The 24,263-nt window shown below is 40.9% G+C and overlaps 2 protein-coding genes across 2 annotated transcripts; one reads left to right on the top strand and one right to left on the bottom strand.

Moving 5' to 3' along the window:
• Positions 1-4,716: 4,716 nt before the first annotated feature.
• On the bottom strand, positions 4,717-6,546 carry LOC107190673 (beta-1,3-galactosyltransferase 1-like). Its single transcript, XM_015579519.1, is given in 3 exon segments — positions 4,717-5,247; positions 5,249-6,252; positions 6,357-6,546. Coding segments are annotated over 3 exon segments (1,257 nt in total). The 5' UTR covers positions 6,490-6,546; the 3' UTR covers positions 4,717-5,127.
• Positions 6,547-11,042: 4,496 nt separating this feature from the next.
• On the top strand, positions 11,043-23,678 carry LOC107190654 (calcium-dependent secretion activator). Its single transcript, XM_015579496.1, has 17 exons — positions 11,043-11,147; positions 11,233-11,345; positions 13,390-13,896; positions 13,971-14,138; positions 14,463-14,954; positions 15,047-15,450; positions 15,600-16,064; positions 16,455-16,814; positions 16,956-17,195; positions 17,348-17,648; positions 17,986-18,142; positions 18,289-18,740; positions 18,828-18,986; positions 19,085-19,201; positions 19,322-19,560; positions 20,499-20,705; positions 23,524-23,678. Exons 3-16 carry the CDS (start codon positions 13,459-13,461, stop codon positions 20,698-20,700), a joined length of 4,194 nt encoding a protein of 1,397 aa, XP_015434982.1. The 5' UTR covers positions 11,043-11,147; positions 11,233-11,345; positions 13,390-13,458; the 3' UTR covers positions 20,701-20,705; positions 23,524-23,678.
• Positions 23,679-24,263: the final 585 nt, after the last annotated feature.

The raw sequence follows: 24,263 nt of genomic DNA, 5'->3' as shown, positions 1-24,263 counted from the left end.
TTTAGATTCCTTTTCCTTATTCTGTAAATTCTTTGATTGGAATATGAATGTTGCTGGAAGTATGAACATTTTCGCAGGACAATGATATAAATGGAACTTAAAAACTTTTTTAAGTGTTACAGTGGTATTTCGTTACATGTTCCATAATGTCAATAGATTTCCCCGCAACATCCATAATTATTACAAACGTCAATATAACGAAATATCTTTTATGCGATGTTTGTGAGGAAATAAAAATCTGTGTTTCGATTACGTTTTTGATACGTATTACTCGCTTATATGTAATAATATAGAATAAAAATATACTGTTAGTCCGATATTTGAAAATATACATGCGTTCGTTGTCACTGTTAAACTGTTGTAATAACAATGGAATAATAAAATAATTTACACAAATGTACATAATAATATATATATACATATTCATAAAAACAATATTAAGCGGAATAACTGTTTTGTACGCGAAAAGAAACCAATAGGTCCGTCGGGACTACAAACGCAAGACTCCTTTCTAATACGTCTACTTTTCAGTGAACGGACGAAAGAGAATCCGTTCACGACCATGGTCCCTTCGATGATTTTCCGATGTACCGAACACTCATGATCTGACAACATTGTACTTTAGACTCGACAACACTGTAGAAGTTAGACTAGTTGAGCTCGAATGGATTTAACGTAGTTCACAAATTCACCGTTCTCATAACGTAGAGGGCAGCAGAAAATCCCTGACTTTTTACAATATCGGTATTTCAGAACATGAGACATGAAGTCCCATAAGATGATGGGTCTAATCAGGTCTATCCTATACCTCGTCGGTGATTTCACGCACACGGGGTCCCTAGCGCCTACATCGGGGGTTCTATGACCCCTCGACCTCACCACACGGGGTCTCTGGCGTCTCCACCGGTGGTTCTATAACCCCACGATCTCACACACGGGGTCTACGGCGCCTCCTGATGGGGTTCTATGACCCCACAATCCACACATCGGGACTCTGGCGCCTCCACCGGGGGTTCTAGAACCCCACGATCTCATGCACGGGGTCTATTAGCCTCCTGCGGGGGTTCTATGACCCCACGCTCTCACCACACAGGGTCTTTGGCGCCGAATGTTAACGGATCTTAACGATTTATATCTCAAAAAATTGCTCCGGATTTGCACTTTCCGAATCTGAAATTTCTTCCATCGCACCGTTTATATTTAATGAGATATTCGCAAATAAAGCAAAAATTTGTTATCTGCGAAATAGATAGGAAATGGTCTTTTTACAACCAGATCATGGTACCAAAAAATTGCTCCTGATCTGTTTTATAATATTCAATGGTTAGATATCTTAATAACAACTTATTAACAAGCAGCAATTGAAATAGTTTTGAAAAAAGTGGCATAAGGCAAGGACGTACTACTACTTGGTAAATATAATTCAAGTACTGCATTACATTAAATATGGTTAAAATGAATGTTAATTTCGTATAAATTTCCGTAATTCCCATTTTAAGAAGTAGGAGCATAGTATGTAGGAGGTCCTTCCCCTATGTCACTTTTTCCCCTAGCGAAAACCGGGGAACAACAATGCCATGTATGTCGTCATAGCCTACGTAACATGTATGCAAAACTATTTCAATTGCTGCTTGTTAATAAGTTGTTATTAAGATATCTGACCATTGAATATTATAAAACAGATCAGGAGGAATTTGTTATCTATTTCGCAGATAACAAATTTTTCCTTTATTTGCGAATATCTCATTAAATATAAACGGTGCGATGGGAGCAATCTCAGATTCGGAAGTAGCAAATTGGGAGCAATTTTTTGAGATATGAATCGTTAAGATACGTTAACGTTCGGCGCCAAATATTTTCCGGTAACGTTAGTCCAGAAAAGTGGGCCGAAGAAATACATTGGACGAAAGGTCTATTCTTATACCTCGTCGGTGGTTAAGGGATAAATATGACAGTTGATGACAGTTATGAAACATGAAACGCAAAAATATATATGTATTATTTCACTTATCTACACATAAAACAATTTATTCTAAACGTATCGTTAATAGATATTTTAGTAATGTTACTTTTTACATGTCCTTTTTTTATTCGTTTTTATATTTTGTCAGTGTGGACTTACATTTGGTTATTTGTAACAGATAAATTCAGAATAGATAAGTTTCAAGCAAATAGCCAGCAAATAATGGCAAAAGTTGTCTAAAAAACCATAACTGTCAGTTTCTGCAGACAACGGTTGGCGACAAAATGGTAAAGCAAAAGCTAAGTATATTGCTGTCCATATGCGCGCAAATTGTTCATAAACAAACCTTGCATCAAACTTGTAGCCACGACCTTATAACAGGCATTGGACTAAATTTGGTTGACTGGGTACCTTATATATCAGATAAACCGGTAATTAGAAAAAATAATTTAAAAAAAAAACACCAATTTGCACGCGAAGAAAAAAAAAGTAAAATCTACTAGTGTAGTTGCATACGTTGATCATGCAGGTTTTTATGAGCATAATGAATGGATATTTTCTATAAAATAGGAATGTCGAATTGAGACTGAATTCTATTTTCGCAGTATAGTCAACGTAAAACAGGAACAATTGTTTTATTAGGGAATCAATCCTCTCAGCGACGATCGAACGTACAATCGGACGAGACCTACTCGTAACGGAACAGTATAAAAATAAAATGTAAATTATTCGAGAATAGTAATTAGCTTAGCAACGGCATGTGGAATGTACATACTAGTTACAAATAATGTTCGTACGTCGTACGATTATTGATACACCGATCATTTTGGAAGGCATTGTGACTCTTAAACTGTTTGTCCCAGCATCGTGAACTTACGTTTCTTTCGCTGTACCTGTACGCTTGTAACAACAACGTAAAAGTCGCGCAAAGGTCATGTTACATAAGCCTCTTGTTAAAATGAAAGATAATCATATCCATGTTGGATAAGCGGTATCTTATCATGGTTAAAACTTGATACTTTTCCTAAAATACAATCTCTAAAATCTCAATAGAAAGTATACTTTCCCCTGCTTCATCCAACGCAGAGGATCACTCCTTACTTAGTAATTCCTTGAACGAGGAACTCGACTAAGGAATATACTTTTCAATCGAATCACTCGATGATACGTATGTCTGCTGATGACTGAAATAGTCAGAGAGCGTTCAAATACATAGTGTATATGTATGTATACACAAACGAAGATTCATTAACATTTCTAGGAAGCTGGATAAGAAGGAAAGGGAACAGGACCTTAGTAGACATACATATTTCTAATTTGTTCGAGAATATAGGGAAACAAAATATTGATCTATGATAAGAAAACTATCGGCTAATCGAACTTCAAAACAAGTTATCTTTTGTGTAATATCGTATTAAAAAATTGCTGTTTAATGCGTGAACAGTAGAAAAACGACAAGCGCGATATATGTAACGAATTGATCAGGCCAGTTTATACACTGACGAGACTGTTCTGTTTTATCGTAATTTTTTTTGTATACTGACCTACAAACGATAAACTGATTGTCCACTGTTGTCATACAGGCTCAATGTGTTCGCTCGGAATTATTAGGTACAGTTGGCTGAACGATTCCAAAAAGGAACACGTAGCACGTTCGTAAATATCTAAAGCATGCATTTTATACAAATGCCGCTAGAATAATGACATTAGAATTTACATTCAGTTCCGGAAGAGTTGCAATAACAAATCGAATATGCTACTTGCATTCGTATTGCGATTAAAACATTATTTTTATCGATCACTATCGAGTTTCTACATTCTACATTCGTATATAATACTTATAAAAAAAAAAATGCAACGACCCGATTACCTCGTTTTTCGTTATCTTCGTTAACCTTTCCAATAATTTCTGTCGATCGTGCATGCTCAATGCAAGAATATTTTGATCATGCGTCATTGTGCAATGGTTTGACAAGACTTCGCAATACGAAAGCAACATTTCTGTTCGTGTATGTATACCTATGGCACCATGGAGTGGAGAATAGATTTTCAATTGCGACGAATCGTTTCGAGACTTATTGGTCAATTGGCAATTACGAGTAGATAAATATTACGTATTTCAACCAAAAGATACAACCTTGTATGCGTTCCGTGCGATTCAGGTTCTGCGACGGATACTTGTATGTTCTTTGTAACAATACAAACATATTAAGTACAGTAAATTCTCGATAAATGTTCTGAAAGATCTATACTTTAAATGCATAGCTACTTCATCCTCATTACTGGGAGGCTCCCCCTTGAAACCAATCAAGCGAATAATGTAACACGCAAGCGATTTCCCTTCCTTGGCTGGAAATTTGGGAGCCAAGAAACAATTGAAAGCTTGCGTATTGGTGCCTCAACGCTAATCCAATTATGAAACTCCTTTATTTTTGGTTCTTTGTTAATGCAAATTTTATCAACATGTTGGTGAGATTTTCCTGATGAAAATAATACCAAACACGGTATAATTTGAGTCATTTGTAATTTATTAGAAGCGATAACGAAAGAAAACGAGTCAATATGAAATAAGCAAATATGATCCAAAATTATATCGTGTTTGGTATAATTATAATCAGACGAAATTTCACGAATATGTTCATAAAATTTTCGTTAACAAAGAACCAAAAATAAAAAAGTTTTATCGTTGAATTACGGTTGTTTCACCGGTAAGCAGCAATTCAATCTTTGTCGATTCTCTCGACCATCGCGGCTGGCAAAATACAAAGGTGAGCTGGCGAGACTCGACTCAAAATTAATGAGGTGTGGAAATTGTGTACTTTATTTTGAACATTTATCGAAAATCTACTGTAGAGACGGGTACGTGATAGGCGTTGAACAAGAAAGGCATTAATCTGTGTTATTCAAATACACAAATGTCCTTTGTTAACCTCATCGTTAAATCTAGAGAGCACGTTCCGTGAAAATATACAGATAGAGTTTCAGTTTCGATTCTTCCTCGCGGCTTAAATATCGAAAATTGATCGAATCGGCCGCCAAATAAACAGGTAACACTGATTCGATCCATCGAATATAAATCCTGACGAATGAGTGCGAGAAAGCGTTGACGCGATGCAAGAAACTTGTATCGAGTACGCAAAAGCAAAAAAAATTTCATGTGATCACTATTTATCACTTACATTTACTCTTGCCGTCGAGTAATTTTTTCCAAAGATCAAATTGTTCGCTATATTTGACCATGTGTATACTGATGCCTCTTTGAATATTGCACGCACTATATGATATCTTTTTGTTTAAGAATTCGTTAGCATGCGTCCGTTTGATTCCCAATTTATCTGCCACAATTCCAGTCACAAAGACGTCTTCAAGTTTCAGATACGTTTGATCCAATGCAGCTTCATACAACCTGCGCACTACATCGGTAGACAGTAGATAAGCCGGGCCAGTAGTAAAATCTGGAAAAACGGTGTTCTTGAACTGCGTTCTAGATACATAGTATTTGCTTTTCTTATTTCTAATTGGTTTCCATTTTTTCGCCAATCTACCAAATATTACGTTCTTGTTTTTCGCGTGTTTCATTGCAAAAGATTGTAAACGCGGAACATTGATAAACATGTCGTCGTCAGTCTTTAGAAGAAATTTAACAGTGGAGCAATAACTGTCTACCCATTCCAGGGTAGAAATCGTTTTAAGCGTCAAATTAGAATAAGAATCTAAGAATTTCCCACGTATCACATCATTGTAAGTCTTTTGTTCTTTTTTCAAAATTGCTTCCACTTTGGAGTCTAGTGTTTTGCCCAACATAAACAAGATACTAATGTCGCTTCTCTGACCAAAATGACCCCATGTTTGTCGTATCGCCATTCGAGCCTCTAGGTGAGTGGGAGCGGACATTATTATTATAACCAGATCCATCTCTTTCCCAAAATTTGGGCATCTTTCAGGTATCGGTACTGTGTGACCAGCTTCATAGATGGCTCGTGCTGAATATTCATTGGAAAATGCGGTGACTTCTTTGGTTTCATTTGAAGTTTTCTCTTTTCGAGCTGTAGGCCTTTCGCTGCTTTGCTTGAAACCGGCGACCGAAACACTCGCAGAGGACTGACTCGGAGAAATCGAGGACGTCGATGAAGTTATAGCTGCGGGACTCGACAGATTGCCAGTAACTTGTAAATTATAGGGCGCGAGGATAGACGGCTCGGAGGAAGAATTTTTTGACGCCACCGCCACGCGTTGTTCGACGCTGGTGTTCATACGTTGCTTGAATGCCTCTTGATACGCGACACGACCTACGCGAAAACAAAGTGCTTATGACAAGCTGCAAAGAAAATGTTTGACGTCCATTTACTAGCTTCTAGTAAATGGAGAAGAGAACGTGAAAAACAATACTCACTGTTATTTCGAGGTATGGCGTACTGTGGGACGTCGTAATATGTGGTGCGATAATACGCGTAAAAAGTCAAGCCGATCAATCCTAAAATAAGCGTTTGCAAAGGACGACTACGAAGGTGTAGTAACTGATGCATGACGACAATTACGCTGCACGTCTGTCCGTTCGCTTTCTGTATGATCAATTCTTGTTGATTTACATCGTTCCGGATTAATTATCATCCATCGATTCGAACGGTCGTTCGTCCGCTGCGAGTTCTCGCAAACGTCACCGTAACGTTCAGAATAATCTTGAAACAATTCCACAGGTATTGCTGTAAACAGGTTACTTCCATGTTGGTCTGTTCGACGCAACGAGACTCGGTGGGTTTGAATTGTTTGTCGGTCGTGTTGCCCCGATCTTGAACATGGTTAGAACAGATGGTCGATTATCGTTGAAGAATTTCGCGGTACACGAGTTTCATGTTTGCCGTTGCCTCATCTTTGCCAAATTTTTCATAGCTTTGCTCCGTTTGTTTCTCGCTTCCTTTGACAAACAAGCAAATGAACTACTGGTGGATACTTCACTCTCCACTCGATCAACGTAATCTTCGTTCGTTCTGGTTCGTTCACGTTCATCAACGCATAGCAATCGCTACCATGAATCACTGTCACATGCTGTCACATCTACAATTTTGTTCTCGCAAATATCGATGATTCGCGTATCGATTAACAATCGCGGACTCTCGATTGTTAGCTATCGCCATCGATTTCAGTGAAAATCTCGTTCGCGACGACCTCTCGATTTAGCCATAACCACGGTCGTATATATGTATAAGTCCGGAAACTCCCGTGATGGGGGTGATCCCTTAAAGCAGGCCTGTTCCAACTTGTGGCCCGCGGGCCAAAATCGATAATCGTCCCTACCGGCTTGCTCTTTCAGCCGAGGGGAATGACCCCCCTCCATATCCACAAGAAGCCCGACGCGATATAGAGGCAAGAAAGCGTGTGTACATGCTCTGACTGTCCCCACTTCTGACGCTCCAGAAATTCCTACCCGCACGATCGCAATGCGCATCGCAGCGCAAGCGAGTAGTGGGGTATGGACTGAGTGATGGTGGGGACCGCGTCGACTGGCGAAATGACCCGCGGGCCAGATATTGGACAGGCCTGCCTTAAAGAAACAAAGTGTATTTTTGAACTTTGCTACGAAGCGAGGGCACTACAGTCTTTACATCCAGTTATGGACCTAAGAATGGAACCTTGCGCTCCGTCTACGAATTCCTATGTTCATGGGTTCAGTCGCGGTATAACATTCTCTGTGGCGCATGCGTGTATTCTTGCTTTTAAAACACAATGAATGAATAAATGATAACTAAACGCTTTGACAGTAGGACGTTTTTAACTTTTAATTGAAGAAAATAATATCCGCGGAATAGAAGTCAAACATTCCAATGAAAAATATTTGTATATTTTGAATGAAAGTCAAAATCATATTTACATACTACGTGCACGCTGTAGATCATTAGAAATTTTCACTCACCTGTCGGTATGATTTGGCTAGCAGTTTGAGCGAACTGCCACGAGTGGCGCCACCGGTCGAAAAAATAGTGGTGTTCCGCGGTTAAATGCGATTTTAACAGTGTTCTGGTCGTTTATTGTTATTGTCAATGGCAGGGGATTAATGTACGTTCTGTAAGCTACACGCCGAGTGCTTGGTCAAGCAAATGCTCTCCATATAACGCTGTGTGACCTGTCAAGTTAGCTGAGATACCCTATATGTATGTACACGGTACTATGGCCGGAATTCATAGTCATCGGCTTACATCTATGCTTTCAAAGTATCGGTACAGTCGGTAAAACCAATTCCTGGCGGCACGAAGTCCCACAAAATGTTTAATCTATCTTGTAAAAATTCTGTTTATACTATTATACAACAATCAAATAAGTGAGGTATGTTCCAGCTGAGATAGCACCAATGCATCCTATAATAGAGGGTATTCTACGTATTATCAGGGATTCTTTAAGTACAGAAGCAACATCTAATTTGTAATTAATGTACTTCGAGAATGCGAAATTTATTGAAAAAACGATACTAAGGCATGCATGCATTCGATATGTACTGTTAAAAGTTTCGTGTACTTTAAGAGCATTATAATAAGGGGTTATTAGCATGCCCGTGCGCATTTTTATTAAACTGTAACATTGAGGCTACATAATTTAGATAAGAAAATTTGATGATTTATCGAGTCTAAGGCTTGTTTTAAGTTAATTTGATTTACGTCCTAAATCTAATGTAAATTCGAATTGTTCTGTTCTTGCTGATTTTTCAAAACAGAGTTGCGCAACCGATTCGCTCACGAGAAACAGCAACACGAATTTCCCCTCCCGGCTTACCCTCACTATAGACCTCAGAATGACTCCTTCGAGTCGTGGCGGGAAGTCTGTTGGTAGGGACGGTAGGGACACTCGAACGAGTCAATCTGAGGACCATAGTGGGAATAATATGGGAGGGAAAGTTCGAGTCGCTGTTGCTCACGAGCAATCAGTCCGCACTCCGTTTAGCTCTGTTTTAAGAAGTGTTGTGAATGTATCACCTCGGATATTGAAGTACCATTATTTAACCAAGATTTCTCAGACGTACAGAAATTATATTGATTCGCACGAAAATAAATTTGAACACACAGTTTGAAGTATTTAATTTTGCCTTAAGATTTCGAATATCTGGTAGCATATATAAAAGCTTTACGATTTAGTTGTTTTTGTTATTAATAGTTTCATTTATAATTCTTAATATGTACTCCGTTGATGTATCTAATGGTTTTGTCATTGTGTTTACTTTCTCCTAAGTCCTAAGGATTTCCAATTTATGGATTCTCTTGTTTTCCGTTTACCGACAGCCATACATGTAATTATTTGGTCGAACGATATGTGTGTCAATTGCGCGCAAATGTATGTATGTAGATGATTGGAGACATTGCAGAAGAAAATTAACATAAGTGCGTTTCGGCGTATGATAGTAGATGTAGATGCAGACATATATGTATGTATAATATGTGTTGGATGTGTAGTGATATCGCCTCATGCCCTAATTCATTTGTTTTTGTCCGCATGTTATAGCTTAAATAAGGATTTTGAATGAGTTTGAAGTTAATAGAGCCGGAACATCGAAAAGTCGCTAGAAGTGTAAATAGAAAAAGGACATATTGTAGTTTCGGTAAATAAATCGGCGACGTAGGAAGAGTTGACGATTTTGTTAGCGACTTTGAGGTTGCAGCTACCTATAGGAAAACTACTACCGAGCGAGCGATCGATCGATAACCTATTTTTTTATTAGTTGGCACAACGCCAGGATTTCGGGTAATCGTCCTGATTCTGCCCTGTGAAAGGAAATAACGAAAGCTTATGCTGCTTAACAAACACCTTCTAAGTTCTGGGATGATTCGATGAATTTTACACGAATATTATTGGGAATAGATGCATCGAATTCTATAGTTGTCAATTTATTTGCTGCCATTTATGAAATGTTGTGACAGCTGACAACCATGCACGCGCTTACGAGATCAATCCGTGGTTTCAACAAACACGTGCACGTCTACTAGTAATTAAACGACGCTCACAAAATTTATGTACACAAATACATCAGAGTGTGTGTGTGTGTGTGTTTATTCATTTATTTTCGTGATTTCACGCAATATGTTAGATTGAACTTGAGCGGTGGGCAACTGGTAAATGAGAGGAGAAAGATAATTATTGTCGGTAGATATGACGTGGAACGTAATTTCAGTCTAAATTAATCTGTAAATCCGTCCACTTGATCCATCGAATTCGATACGCTATCCCAGTTTTGTCGTGTACAAAAAAGGAAAAAGGAAATGAGGAAGCGCATCATAGCAATTCTATAATGCAAACATATTTATGTAAAAAGTTACGTACATGTATGTTCGTAGTAGGTACGAAATTGATTGTGAACATGAAATCGAGTCGATGCGAAACGAGACAGGAAAGATGAGTTTAGAGAAGCGGTTTTAATAAGTTGTTGGTACAAAAAGTCGACGACATCGGAAGCAATGCAACGGAACGGAACGAATGACTAGCGGTGATGAAAGAGTGGTTGCATTGCAGCCGTGTCAGCATCGACGACTGTGCGCACCCGATCGATGGCTTACTACCGCTTCGTCCCTGCCTAGAAACTATCCTTACTTTGACCCTACCATGGCATACCCCTGTTTCGACACACCCACGTTACTGACTGCTTCACTCGTCCCTTTTTTTCGTTATCGTGCTATTTCTTTCCCACATCCCAACTTGTTTATGTTCTCTTGTTTCTATTCTGTTCAGTTTTTATCTATTTCTGACAAGTATTTAGAATTAACTTGTCCATTTTATGATTTTTCTTTCATTTACATTCTGATTTTTCTCCTAATTCTGTTTTCATGTTTGACCTGATCAATCTACAATATTTGATGGATATTATTATTAGTTATAGTCCTTTAATGCCTGGTTGCATACTTGTTTCTTTCGTTCTCCGTCTATCACTTTCGTTTTTTTAATTTTTTAAAACTTCAGAAGCCTGTCTTTATCATCGCAAATGGTTTCTCATTGGCATCAGTGTCGACGTCGGCGTCGGCGTCGGCGTCGGCGTCGGCGTCGGCGTGGTTAGCGCCATCCAAATAGTTGGTCAGTTGACGAACAGAGGCGGTCGGGTACGTTAGTTCATCGCGATCTTTGGGTATATGTTCGTCTACTTTCGCTAATTAGTGTTTATACTCGACGAAAATGGAACAAATGTCCTAGTTGTAATTGCGGTGAGAAGGTTGCCGAAGTTTTTGTTTTTTAGTATCGTTTTCTTATCTTGTGTTTCGGCCTAGTAACGGAGTACAAAGAAAATCACCTTACAGGGACGTGGTACAATTCGAATATCCGCAAGCGTATTTAAACACGATAATATGAAGGTAGAATGACCAGCCAATATTCAGGGTCATCGTGGTCACGTATTGCTTGAAAAAAAAAGGTTGGTTTCAGTTGGTTCGCAATAACGATCGTGGGTGCTACGGTGCGCGCATGCACGAAATAAAGCGAGAAAGCAAACGAGAAAGTGATTGAGAGTATAAGAGAGAAAATGAGAGATCACAGGTGGGAGCGACAGGGTGTGTGTGTGTGTGTGTGTGTGTGTGTGTAAAGAGGATCAAAAATAAGATTTGCACGAACAAGTAAATTCGTCGTTGCAATCCTTTGGTTCCTCGACATACCCGGCGACTGAATGCCGATACAGATGCCCAAGAAAGAATGCCTTTGCAATCTTTGCATGTCGAAATATCACATGTCACAGTAAATTCTCTGGGAATATTGGTAGGTATGTTTGTCCTGTTCGAATCGTGTCGACATTCGTCATTCCGTTGCAAATTTTTTCTCAATTATACCAATTGAATAAGAATTTATTTTGCCTCGATTATAGCAAAAACAGATCCGCGCTACGTCTAAAGTCTAAAGGCAAAGGCGATTCGAGTTCGACGGAAATGTAGACGCCGCAACAGTAATGGACGCCCACGAGGGAAGTGCGAGTAACGATAACGTACAATCTCGTCTCTTAACTAGAAATGTACGTGCTTCTAATCCGTACGGCGACGAAAATGAATGTGACAGGAAAGAGAATCAGCATATTCATCGTTTCTGCGCCTTCCGTGAAACTTCCTGTTCCTTAGACATTTTATCGGTCTTTCTGGCAGACCCAGGAAGGACGTGGAAAAAATAACTCGCATCCAATTTATCTAATCGGAAGCGAGGTAACGCATTGAACGGCAGACTTTATTATGTTCTTTATTGCTTTATTTCAAGGAAATGCCGATAAAAGTATTTATACTACTGTCATAATTTTGGATAATCGATCAATTTTTTCGTAACGTCAATACATTGAGCTGCATCCACGACGAAATGAACGAATGCGGTGTAAAAACGTTCGATATCTCTTTACACGTACATATGTGATTCGTCCTTATTGATGTATGAATGAATTTGCAAAAGATCCGAGCAATCCTAATCAATTCGTCTACTCGTCGAGATGTTCCGAAAGAGGACGACGAACAGATAAAGCATATCGGAATCTAATTCGGCTCGTTAGCTTGGCTAAAAATGACAGAATCTGGCTATCTCCGACGACAGGTTTTAAATATCGTCCAGTGCGGAATGTGACGAAAACACCAAAACTATAGATTGCGAACCGATAAATATTTTGAACCGGTGTACTTTTAATTGGTTGGAAAGATTTGAATCCCCGGAACGATGGTATACGTTCGATTCACGCAATACAGACGATCGACTCGTCGAAGAAATCAGAGCCAGTTTACCGGATCGATACCGTTGTCGAGATTTCGTGTGTCGTACGATGTGTAATAAATATTTGACTTATGTGACCTTTTTGACGCGTACACCTGCTCGATGGTCCCTAAATCGTTGATTTTTATTGACCGTAGAATGTCTGAAACTTGGCTAGATGATTTCCCGCGTCTCGTGCTGTCTTGTCGTGTGTCGACTTATCGACGTCGCGCCAGAAATATTTGCATATCTAGGTTAGAAGGTAAAGCCTGTATACGGGTACTCTAGTGGAGTATACGAACCGTGTTCTAATTTGGTCTTTTGAAACGGTTTCACGGAAATAAAAAAATATATTTGTCCTAGCATCTCGGGATCGGTTCCCGGTCAATCTCAGGCTGAGATTCTCTGTTAGCGGGAGTACGCGAACGCGGACATTTGCGCGTTGCGTTCGATCGCGTGCAGCGACGGTAACTAAGTATGCATACATACGTGTGCAATTCGATTCTCGATCGGAAACGTGGAAACGTTGTAGCCGAACATAGGACGAATGGAATCGATCGACATTAATCGAACGATAAGTCGACAATAAGTCGAACCGATGCTTGTCCTTCTCTCTCTCTCTCTCTCTCTCTCTCTCTCTCTCTCTCTCTCTCTCTCTCTCTCTCTCTCTGTGTGTGTGTCTACAATGTCTTTGCTTGCCGGTTTCCAGAAAGAATTTTTCGTTTGAAATTGTTGGATTGCAGGGGTATCGGGAACGGCGTCGGACTTGTGACCAAGCTAGGCCTCCTCGGGGGAGGTCTTAGGAGAACGAGATGATCGATCCCAGTTCGTCCGAAGAGAGTGACGAGGAGAAGAAAGATCCTAAGGATGTCGGTGGTACCGGCGGTAGCGGGGGTGGTGCCGGTGGCGGCGGAGGTGCTCGAGGCGGGAGCGGTAGCTCGTACGGTTCTCGGCGACAAACCGGACCGGCCGGAAGTCTCGGGGCCGCCAGCGGCCCCGCTAGCGGAAGCCTGAGCTCTCTGGCCTCGGGCATGACTGCGTCTCCTGGAGGGTCAAGCCACGGTCCTATCGGGACGCCTCGCTGTGCCGGTCAGGATGGCTCTTCTGCTCGAGACGCATCGAATCTCGCCGCAGCAAGGAATTCGTTGTCGCCGTCGATGTCTGCTACGCAGGATGCGGCCAGTTACTCTCAGAGGCCCACCAGTCCCTCACCTTCGGTCGCGAGCGAGAAAACCGAGACAGACCTACAGGTAAAATCGCAAGGCTTGTCCGTCCACGATTCCTGCTTGTTTGACCGTGAGTGAACGATGACGTATCGTTCTAGGACAAACAAGAACGCGAGGAAGAAGAGAGAAAGACCAGGATTCAGCTGTACGTGTTTGTATCGAGATGCATCTCTTATCCGTTCAATGCCAAACAACCATTGGATATGACCAGGCGACAACTGAAAGTGACCAAACAACAACTCGAGACAATATGCTCTCGCTTTCAGGTGAGCCGAGGGCTGGCCCTTCGCTTTCTGTTTCGCCTCACTACATATGTATATGGTATACCATAATACATATAGCATATAGCTACCGATGATGCTTTGCTTATACCTACTGCACGGCGGCGAAAGAGAAAAGGAGCGGCGGGCGGGAAGGGACACAAGAAACCTTTTGGGAACAGTTCAGAAGCCATACGTAGGCATCTTACATACGCTCGAATTTCTCGTGCACGCGTAACCTTTGCTTTCACGGCACGCTATACCGTCGTTCGATTCGAATGGTACACCAGCCCGGGTCAAAGTTTAAAAGGCATTTATTCTGACTTGCAGAGTTTCTTGAAGGGTGAGACACAGATCATGGCAGACGAAGCGTTCCGCTACGCCATACAGAATTATTACGACGTATTCTTAACGTCGGACAGAGTAATTCAAATGGTGCAGAGTGGCGCTTGTTCGCAGCTCGACTTTCGCGAAGTCTTCAAGAAGAACATCGAGATACGTGTTCGACGGCTTCCAGAAATGAATGGCTTGAGCAAAGAGACTGTGCTTACATCCTGGCTGGCCAAATTCGATTGTATCATGAAAGGTACGGGTGACGAGGAGACCAAGAGGCCCTCCAGGATGCAACAGCAGTCTTTGATCTCAGAGATGATATTGTCGAAGGAACAGCTGTACGACATGTTCCAACAAATCCTCGGCATAAAAAAGTTCGAGCATCAGCTTCTGTTCAGCGCCCTCCTGTTGGACTCGGCCGACGAGCAGGCTGCTGCCATCAGGAGGGAGCTGGACGGTCGTCTCCAAAAGGTCAACGAAATGGAGAAGGTATCGTTCGTTGTATTTTCCAACTCTTCTTTTCAGGCTTGTTCCAGTTTAACCGACTCTATATCATCGCAAGCCTTTTCTTTCTCACGCAGAATCGGAAACTCATGCCAAAATTCCTCGTTAAAGAGATGGAGTCGCTTTACATCGAGGAGCAGAAATCGTCCATTAATCTGCTAATGGCTAATCTGGAATCGTTACCAGTCTCGAAGGGTTCGATAGATAGTAAATATGGCTTGCCGAAACTGAAGCGTTACAATCACCGGCGTGATCGTTCCCGCTGTCGCGGTCAGGGTTCCCTCTCCAAATTGGAAGGTGACTCTGCCGACTCTGAACTCCAGCTGACCAAAATGGATGTCGGCTTAACCTTTCAGTTGGCCGTAGTCGTGATCGAGGTTAGAGGGCTGAAAAGTCTCCCACCGAATAAAATTGTTTTCTGCACGATGGAAGTAGAAGGCAAGAAATTGCAAACGGATCACGCAGAGGCATCGAAACCTATGTGAGTATAGTTGAATCGAAATTGAATAGATCTGTTCAGTACCTATTACCTAGTACCTGGTACACTAGTAGTACCTAGCGTCTATGTAGTAGTCGGTACTGGTGCATGAAATTAGGCGCTTTTAAACCTTTTGATCGAATCGCTCGCAGGTGGGACACTCAGGGCGACTTTACGACCATGCACCCCCTACCAGTTGTCAAGGTTCGACTTTATACTGAAAACTCGGCAATGTTGGCTCTCGAGGATAAGGAATTGGGCAAAGTTATTATACGACCGACGCCGCTCGCTTGCAAGCAGCCGGAATGGTATCGGTTGGTTGTTCCGAAGAACAGTCCCGATCGAGATCTTCGTATAAAGATTGGTTGTCGGATGGACAAGCCTTTCAACATGAAACATTGCGGTTACCTTTACGCTATAGGGAAATCTGTGTGGAAAAAGTGGAAGAAACGTTACCACGTGTTGGTCCAGGTCTCACAGTACACGTTTGCTATGTGCTCGTACAAAGAAAAAAGGAGCGAGCCATCGGAAATGATGCAACTCGATGGTTACACGGTCGACTACATCGAACCCGTCTCTGCCAATATGATGGTGGGCGAGAACTTGGACGGCGGAAGGTAAGTAGACGTGATTATAATATGTACATCATATTATTCCTACACTCTCACGCTCAACAATGGTTTCCTCGACACTGTTACAAGTGTCGGAGAGAATGGACAGTAATTTAACGTTTGCCATCGTTTCCCGATATCGCCGCCGTCTAAGCTTATCACTAAGGACTTTAGTTATCACCTTTTGCTCGTGATTTTAGTGATTTTAGTGATTTTAGTGATTTTAGTGATTTTAGTCACTTTAGTCATTTTAGCGATTTACAATTAGACAATGAATTGACAAAGAGGTCCGAAAACGTCACGATATCCGCCTAGGTTGAATGTCCGGGAGTGTCCAATAATAACAACACGTCGTCTCGAGCCAACCCCTTTTCGAAAGAAAATTCAATTCGACAGGTACTATTTCAATGCAGTTCGCGAAGGAGACAACATAGTGTTCGCCTCGGAAGACGAAAACGAGTGTCAGACATGGGTGATGGTTATGTACAGAGCGACTGGTCAATCTCACAAACCTACGCCTCCGGTTTCCGTCGCGGATAAAAATTCTACCGTCAGCAAGATACAGGGTGACGCCGATAGAGCAAAAAAACATGGAATGGAGGATTACATTAGCGCGGATCCTTGCAAATTCGATCACCATGCTCTTTTTAAATTTCTCCAAAATCTGATTTTGGATTATCGATTGAACGACCCGTATTGCTCACTCGGCTGGTTCTCTCCCGGTCAGCTGTTCGTTTTGGACGAGTATTGCGCCAGGTACTGCTGTTCTACATATCTATTTACATATTACTCGAGAACACAATTTCTTTCGGGTTACCAGCTGACAGTTGACTAACAAGGAGACACTACTGTCTCGAGGGGTATTCGATATTTTCGTTCGTTTTTTATGGTATACAGGTACGGCGTACGAGGATGCTTTCGTCATTTGTGTTATTTAAACGATCTGCTGGACAGAATCGATCGATGTCTCATGATAGACCCGACCCTAGTGCACTTTAGCTTTGCCTTTTGCGCTACTCATGTCTATGGGAATAGAACCGACAGCGTTGGATCCATCACCCACGAAGAGAAGGATAAATTTCAAGAAATCAAAGAGAGACTGAGACAAATCCTTGAAAAGCAAATCACTAATTTCAGGTAACCCATTCCCTTTTCTTTCATATTTATACATAGAGAAACAGTTTGAATGGGTCACAACCTTGCCAACGTACCTGTACTTACCGAGCTCGATTGGATATAAGTAAAATCGATCAGTTGTTGGAATTATGGATTCTATGGTAATCTAACAGATACAGCTTTCCGTTCGGACGACCGGAGGGCGCGTTAAAGGCTACTTTGTCGCTTTTGGAGCGAGTAATGATGAAAGATGGAGTCAGTCCCGTGGCTCCGGAAGAAGTGAAAGACTTGATCAAGACATGTCTGGAAACGGCAGCTCTCCTTAATTACACAAAACTCTCCGCGGAAGCAAAGATCGAAGACGACTTGAGCGGCGACGTGTGCGTTCCTCCTAGCAAGAAGCTCGAAGATCTCATACACCTCTCCGAAATGTGTGTGGATCTACTTCAGCAAAACGGAGAGCATTACTCGGAGGTATTAGTTGGATTTCTAGAACTGATTGTTGCTTTCCGGAATTCTCGAGAGTAATACAGAAATTCCAATATGGAGGTATCTATTTTCTCGGAATACGAGCTCGCGAAAATATACATAGAATGAAATCTGAATTCGTCCTTTTTCGATAAACATTGACACGCGTATAGTCCGGTGACATTTAAACCGAAACTCTGCATTCGTAAAGTTCTTTTTCCTTTCTCGAGGATTCTTTACTCAGGGCGACACCCCCACCGCTCTGAGTTAGACGCACTGTGCCCTCCGTATATGTGTGACGTCCAATATTTTCACGATCCGCTCCTACTACACTGTACCGCAGGCATTCGCCTGGTTTAGCGACCTCATGGTGGAGCACGCCGAGATCTTCTGGTCTTTGTTCGCTGTCGACATGGACAAAGTGCTTGCCGAACAACCACCGGACACGTGGGACAGTTTTCCACTGTTTAAAATTTTAAACGATTACTTGAGGGAAGACGGTGAGTTTGAAAATTCTTCGGAAAATAAAATTCAATCTACTCGAATTGAAGCTTATCTTTTCCTTTCCTTTCCTTTCCTTTCCTTTCCTTTCCTTTCCTTTCCTTTCCTTTACTTTCCTTTCCTTTCCTTTTCTTTCGTTTCTTAGATAATTTAAAGAACGGTAGATTTCACCAACATCTTCGCGATACTTTTGCTCCGTTGGTTGTACGTTACGTGGACTTGATGGAAACGTCGATCGCTCAGTCGATTCAAAAAGGATTTGAAAAGGAACGCTGGGAAATAAAAGGGAATGGGTGCGCTACCTCGGAGGAGCTGTTTTGGAAATTGGATGCTCTACAATCGTTTATTCGTGATCTCCACTGGCCGGATCAAGAGTTTCGTCAACATTTGGAACAGAGGCTGACGTTGATGGCTTGTGACATGATCGAATCTTGCATTCAACGCACAGACACGGCTTTTCAGCAATGGTTGAAGAAAGGCGTAACCTTCACCTCCACGGATTACATTATTCCATCGGAAATGTGTGCGATGGTTAATGTTATTTTGGATGCAAAAAAGCAAAACTTTTATCTTTGCACCATCGATGGTGTCGATGTGGTGAGTTAGTTGATTTAAAATTTCTTTGAACCTAAAACCACAGGAAATCACTATGTAACAACTCGGATATTCTTCATTTGCTTCCAGCACAACTATCACGCGAAAATCGACGATTTGATCGAAAAGATCTCGGCGGCCATGACTCAAGGAATGATCAATAAACTCGTTACGGTATTAGAAACAACACTATCCAAACTGTCCCGTTACGACGAGGGATCTTTTATAGGTTCCATTCTTAGCTTCACGGTAATCGATTATTCCTTTAAACGGCATCAAGAAAACATTGCTCAGAATGTCGCGGATAATCGATCTGCCGGGAAATGCTGAAAAATCTTTGCTTTCAGAAGGTGTCGGGAAGCGGAAAAGAAATGGGACAAGCCTACGTAAGTTTTACGAGGAACTGTATGGATCAAGTTCGGGGCAAAGTTTTGGACGATTTATGGATTCTGACGTGTTTCGAAGTAAGGGACAATACGATTCTGCTACATTTCTCTCCGATCTCCCCTCGCGGATAAACCTTTCCTCTTATCTCCGAAAACATTCTTCTTTATTTTAAATAACTTCTTCTTTCATTTTCACAGCAATGGTACGCTTCACAAATTCAAATGCTCTGCAACTGGCTAATGGAGAGACCCGAATGCAGCTTGCATTTATATCAGTGTACCTGCCTCGCCCATATCGTTAAAAAAATTTACTCCGATTTCGAGCTGCAAGGTGTCACGGAGGAGAAACTTAATTCGGAGCCATATCAGGTTATAGCTAAGAGAATGCAGACGGAAGAAGCGACTTGTGCCTTAACCATGAGCGCTCAGAACGAAGAGTGAGTGTTGAAAGAAACATGTATACATTTATACGTACATATCTATATCTAGATCCCAGAGCCAAAATGTCGTATTAAGTCACACTTTTCAAACTTTAGAGGAGAGCAAATCAAAGCTGTTAAAACCTTCTTGTAACTTTGGAACCGTTTGCTAAGAATTTCTCGGTGAGAAACAATCCCTACCTTCGAAGTATTCAATCGATTTAAGACAAGTCTCTATACGTACATGTATTATGTACCTACTTAGAGATGCTGATCTTTGCATTAATTCCCCTATGTGTTGAACTTTTACACTGTTTTAAAAATACCAACTTAATATCATTTTTACCACTATTATGTACCTATATCGAAGCACGATTAGACAGAGTGAAATATTTTATGCAGGAAACATGTAAAATCTCATCTTTTTAACAAGTGGACTCGATACACTCTGTCTCTGGGGTCTAAATGTGTATGTGTAGACGTACACGTTGGTAGCGATAGGTCCGCAAGTGAATCGAACCTGGTGAGACGTTTGAATTCGGGAAAAAGTTGAAATTTTTCAAGCTACTCGACGAGCTTATCGAGCGATTCGAACCCAATCGGACCTTCAAACATTTTTCAAATCGTTCGAGTCGGTATTATCGGTGTTGTTGGTCTCTTGTCGGTCCGATGGACGTCGGACGCTTCCAAGTCGGTTATCGATACCCTCGTTGCCCCTCAATCTTAAATGCTGCTAGCAAACGACCCCCGGACTTGAGTTGCTTCAAAAGTTCCAACGTCTCACTTGACTTGAATCGTTTGATCGAGTCCAGCTGCTTGAAACGATTTCGTACCTTTCTCAGGTTTGAATATCATGCCAAGCTCGAACTCTGCCCAAACTTTTCGTGCTCGTATAAATTCGAACAAGTTCGACCTGCATAGACTCTAAACATATTTTTGTTTCTCCCTTTTCAAAGGGGGCTTTCAGAGAATGGTAACGATGAGGAGGACCGACCGAAGACAAAAGTAACGGTCGTCGAAAATGTCGCCGGTGAAGATGCAAATTATGTGGCTAATATCAGCAACGTTACATCGAATGTTGTTGGAAAGGTTGGAAGTATGTTCGGCAAGGGCATCGGTGGTCTTTCTACAAAATTCAGTGGAGGCAGTTGGTTCTAATTACTGTAATTATTATTACCATTATTCTTGTTGTTATCATCATCATCATCATCATCATCATCATCATCATCATCGTCGTCGTCGTCGTCGTCGTCGTCGTTTTCTTCTTCTTCTCCTTCTTCTTCTTCCTCTTGTTCATCATTATCGGTACCGCCGGTATCATAACGATTATTACTATCATCACCATCAACATTACTAATACCATTATTAATATTATTAACATCACGTTCATTGTCATAATTATTATGATTCGAACTGTTACTAGATATTATTATTATCGCTATTGTCAGTATCTTCGTCATCATTATCATTACCATTATGATTTTTAGCACTTTGATAATAATTCTGCGTTCGACTAGTAAATCATTTTGGCTATACATATGTACATACATACCAAGAGATAGAAAGACAGCGAGATAGAGAGAAAGCAGGTGTGTGTGTGTGTGTGTGTGTGTGTGTGTGTGTGTGTGTGTGTGTGTGTGTGTGTGTGTGTGTGTGTGTGTGTGTGTGTGTGTGTGTGTGTGTGTGTGTGTGTGTGTGTGTGTGTGTGTGTGTGTGTGTGTGTGTGTGTGTGTGTGTGTGTGTGTGCGCGCGCGAGAGAGCGAGAGAGAGAGAGAGAGAGAGAGAGAGAGAGAGAGAGAGAGAGAGAGAGAGAGAGAGAGAGAGAGAGAAATAATTCCCATGACGGGACTAATTACAGTACGTTTTAAGGATTTGTCCGAACCGCGATTCGTCGTAGAAGAATAATTGTTGTTTAGTAGGTTCGATCGAAAGAATATTTTTTCGCTTCGGAACAGGCGCGCGTTTTCGTGTCAGACTTTCCGTCGATTCTATGCAGTCTTCGAAAAAAAATTCGTTTGATCGTTCGACCATAATAAGAACCATTTCATTTTTTGTTTCGGATCGTTGTTATTTTTTCTCAATCGATTATCGAAATGAGAGCTGCCGTAAATACAAACGATGCGACGTCGAAGAAGGTACACGTTCCTATGCGTTTACAACGGAAAGCAACGTTTCTTTCGATCGTAGAAATCTCCATCCACGCATTGTCCTTTGAACTGTGTCTACTTGTAGGTACGTTATACACGTAACCGTAAACTTGTGAAACGCAACGACGAAACGTTCCGCATTCGTGCGATTGCAGACAGATATCGCATTTCAATTGCAAGACGGGCCATATCGAACGAAATTATACATACATATAACACTTTCACTGCCATGTGCATCACCGATGAAGTATACTGAATTTTTACTTCTATGCCACGTGCATCACTGGATATGTGGCACCTGAAGAAGCACTATACGCTGTTACGGCGACAGTGAACGTGTTAATACTTTTCTGGATCATTTAAGACCTAAGACAAGACATTTTTTTTACAAAGATACTCGTATGTTTTGCAGTCTCTGCGATACATATCTATTTCCATATACATGTATCTTGAGTTTTGTATACCTGTATACATTACGGACTTGTTTCTAATTCTTATTCGTATCTCTATATCAGTATACGTATATGTATACCCGTAACCATATCAAACACTGATTAGCTTTTTCTTCAAATAATAGAACACGCACAGACATGTACCGAAATCATTAAAAAGCAAAAATCGTCTCACTTTTCCATCCTAGAATTTCATCGATTCTTGTAGGTGTTTGATGCGAAACAATGCATAGAGGAGGTAGTTTTAATCGGTACGTCCATCATTTCGCGGTATCAATCACTGTCGATTGAATTGAAAATGTAAAAGCTATAAATCGCGCGATCGAGTGAAACGTAACGACTCGTGTTCGTCACTAACGTCGCATCGACTGTCTGGCTCTCTGAATATCTTGCCTGCCTCAAATTTCCTAACGAGTAATTTCATTGTTACAGAAGGCTTAACTTACACGGGAAAAACGCCTCGCAACGCCGAATAAACGGAACGAATAAACGAATGGATGAACGAAAGTTCGATCTTAAGGTTGAACGAACGAACGAACGAACGAACGAACGAACGAACGAACGAACGAACGAACGAACGAACGAACGAAACAGTAAAAGTATAAAAGATTGTATTTTTTCTGGTTTACGCATATTTGGTCGTTTTGTTTCTGTTCGGCACACGAGGCGATAAAAATGGTCGTTACCGAATATATTAATCTATTAATGAAACGGACGCGCAACATTCGAGCAGGTATACATATGTATGTAGTATGTTGTATTCTTTCGCTGGGAAACGAAGAACGTGTACTACATTCGAACACAATTATCGATCACAGTTTGTTTGTACATACTTTAGTGAAAAGGATACGAGTAAAGGAGATTTTTATATCGTGTAAACTAACAGGTTGAAACGCGATTGCGCGCGTCACGTAATGTGTCCAAGTGTATTATGCATATATATGATTGCAAACTGATGCTCCGCCCCATCGGTTTAGAAGCAATCCGTTAAACGAATTCTCTTCAATTCGATCTAACTCGTAGAAAAAATCTCTTAAATTGGTTTCGGCAGAAATTCTTTTCACGTACGCATACGTATAACTAACGATACGGCTCGACATGAACATTTCAGACAACGCGCGCATCAGTTACAATTTGTTCTTTCATATCAGAAATGCCTTTCGTATAGCCTTCGTATAGGCATATGTATTACGTAAATCCATAAGTGTTGTTGCTCGTTTGCTGTAATTCGAAAATATCGATGAGACGGAACTGAACGAAAAGTAAGAACGATTCTACTCGCTGGTGTAAGTTTTGTAGCGCGCGCGTACCTAGATGCTACTTTTAGCGCGACGGAGGAAAATTTCAATCTTGCTGAAATGTATTCCTTCTCTTACAATTAGATCCGATCATTGGATGCGCCCCTTGGCGATTAACGGCCCAAAAGAAAACTTCGAAAGGAATTATTCGAGGCCTTCAACAATATTAACTTTATAATTTCATCGCAAAGCAGCGTCAACGTTTTTCGACGTTAAACTTTAAACGAGGGCATCTTTTGACCCCGAACAGAATAGAAAGAAAGATGTACAACCAAGAGTAGTGAAGTGTTATCAAAACAAAAGTTAAATCGTTGTAGCGTATTTACAGCCGATGTTAACGGTACTACAGTTGTTACCATTACTATTATCTACTATTATTATTATTATTATTATTATTATTATTATTTTTTCTTATTCTTGTTCTTATACTTACTATTACTTTTATTCTTACTCTGACTTTCATTCTGACTCTTACTATTACTCTTACTCTTACTCTTTCTCTTACTCTTACTCTTACTCTTACTCTTACTCTTACTCTTACTCTTACTCTTACTCTTACTCTTACTCTTACTCTTACTCTTACCCTTGCTTTTATCCTTACTCTTACCCTTACCCTTACCCTTACCCTTACCCTTACCCTTACCCTTACCCTTACCCTTACCCTTACCCTTACCCTTGCCCTTACTCTTACCCTTACCCTTACCCTTACTCTTACCCTTACCCTTACCCTTACCCTTACTCTTTTTCTCACTCTCACACTCGCTCTCAGTCCCACTCTCACTCCACTTTACTCTTATTCTCACTATTATTATTGTTATTATTAT

The sequence above is a fragment of the Dufourea novaeangliae genome, unplaced genomic scaffold (assembly GCF_001272555.1).
Source record: "Dufourea novaeangliae isolate 0120121106 unplaced genomic scaffold, ASM127255v1 scaffold170, whole genome shotgun sequence".
NCBI classification, from domain to species: Eukaryota; Metazoa; Arthropoda; class Insecta; order Hymenoptera; family Halictidae; genus Dufourea; species Dufourea novaeangliae.
This window is presented reverse-complemented; position numbering and strand designations above follow the sequence as displayed.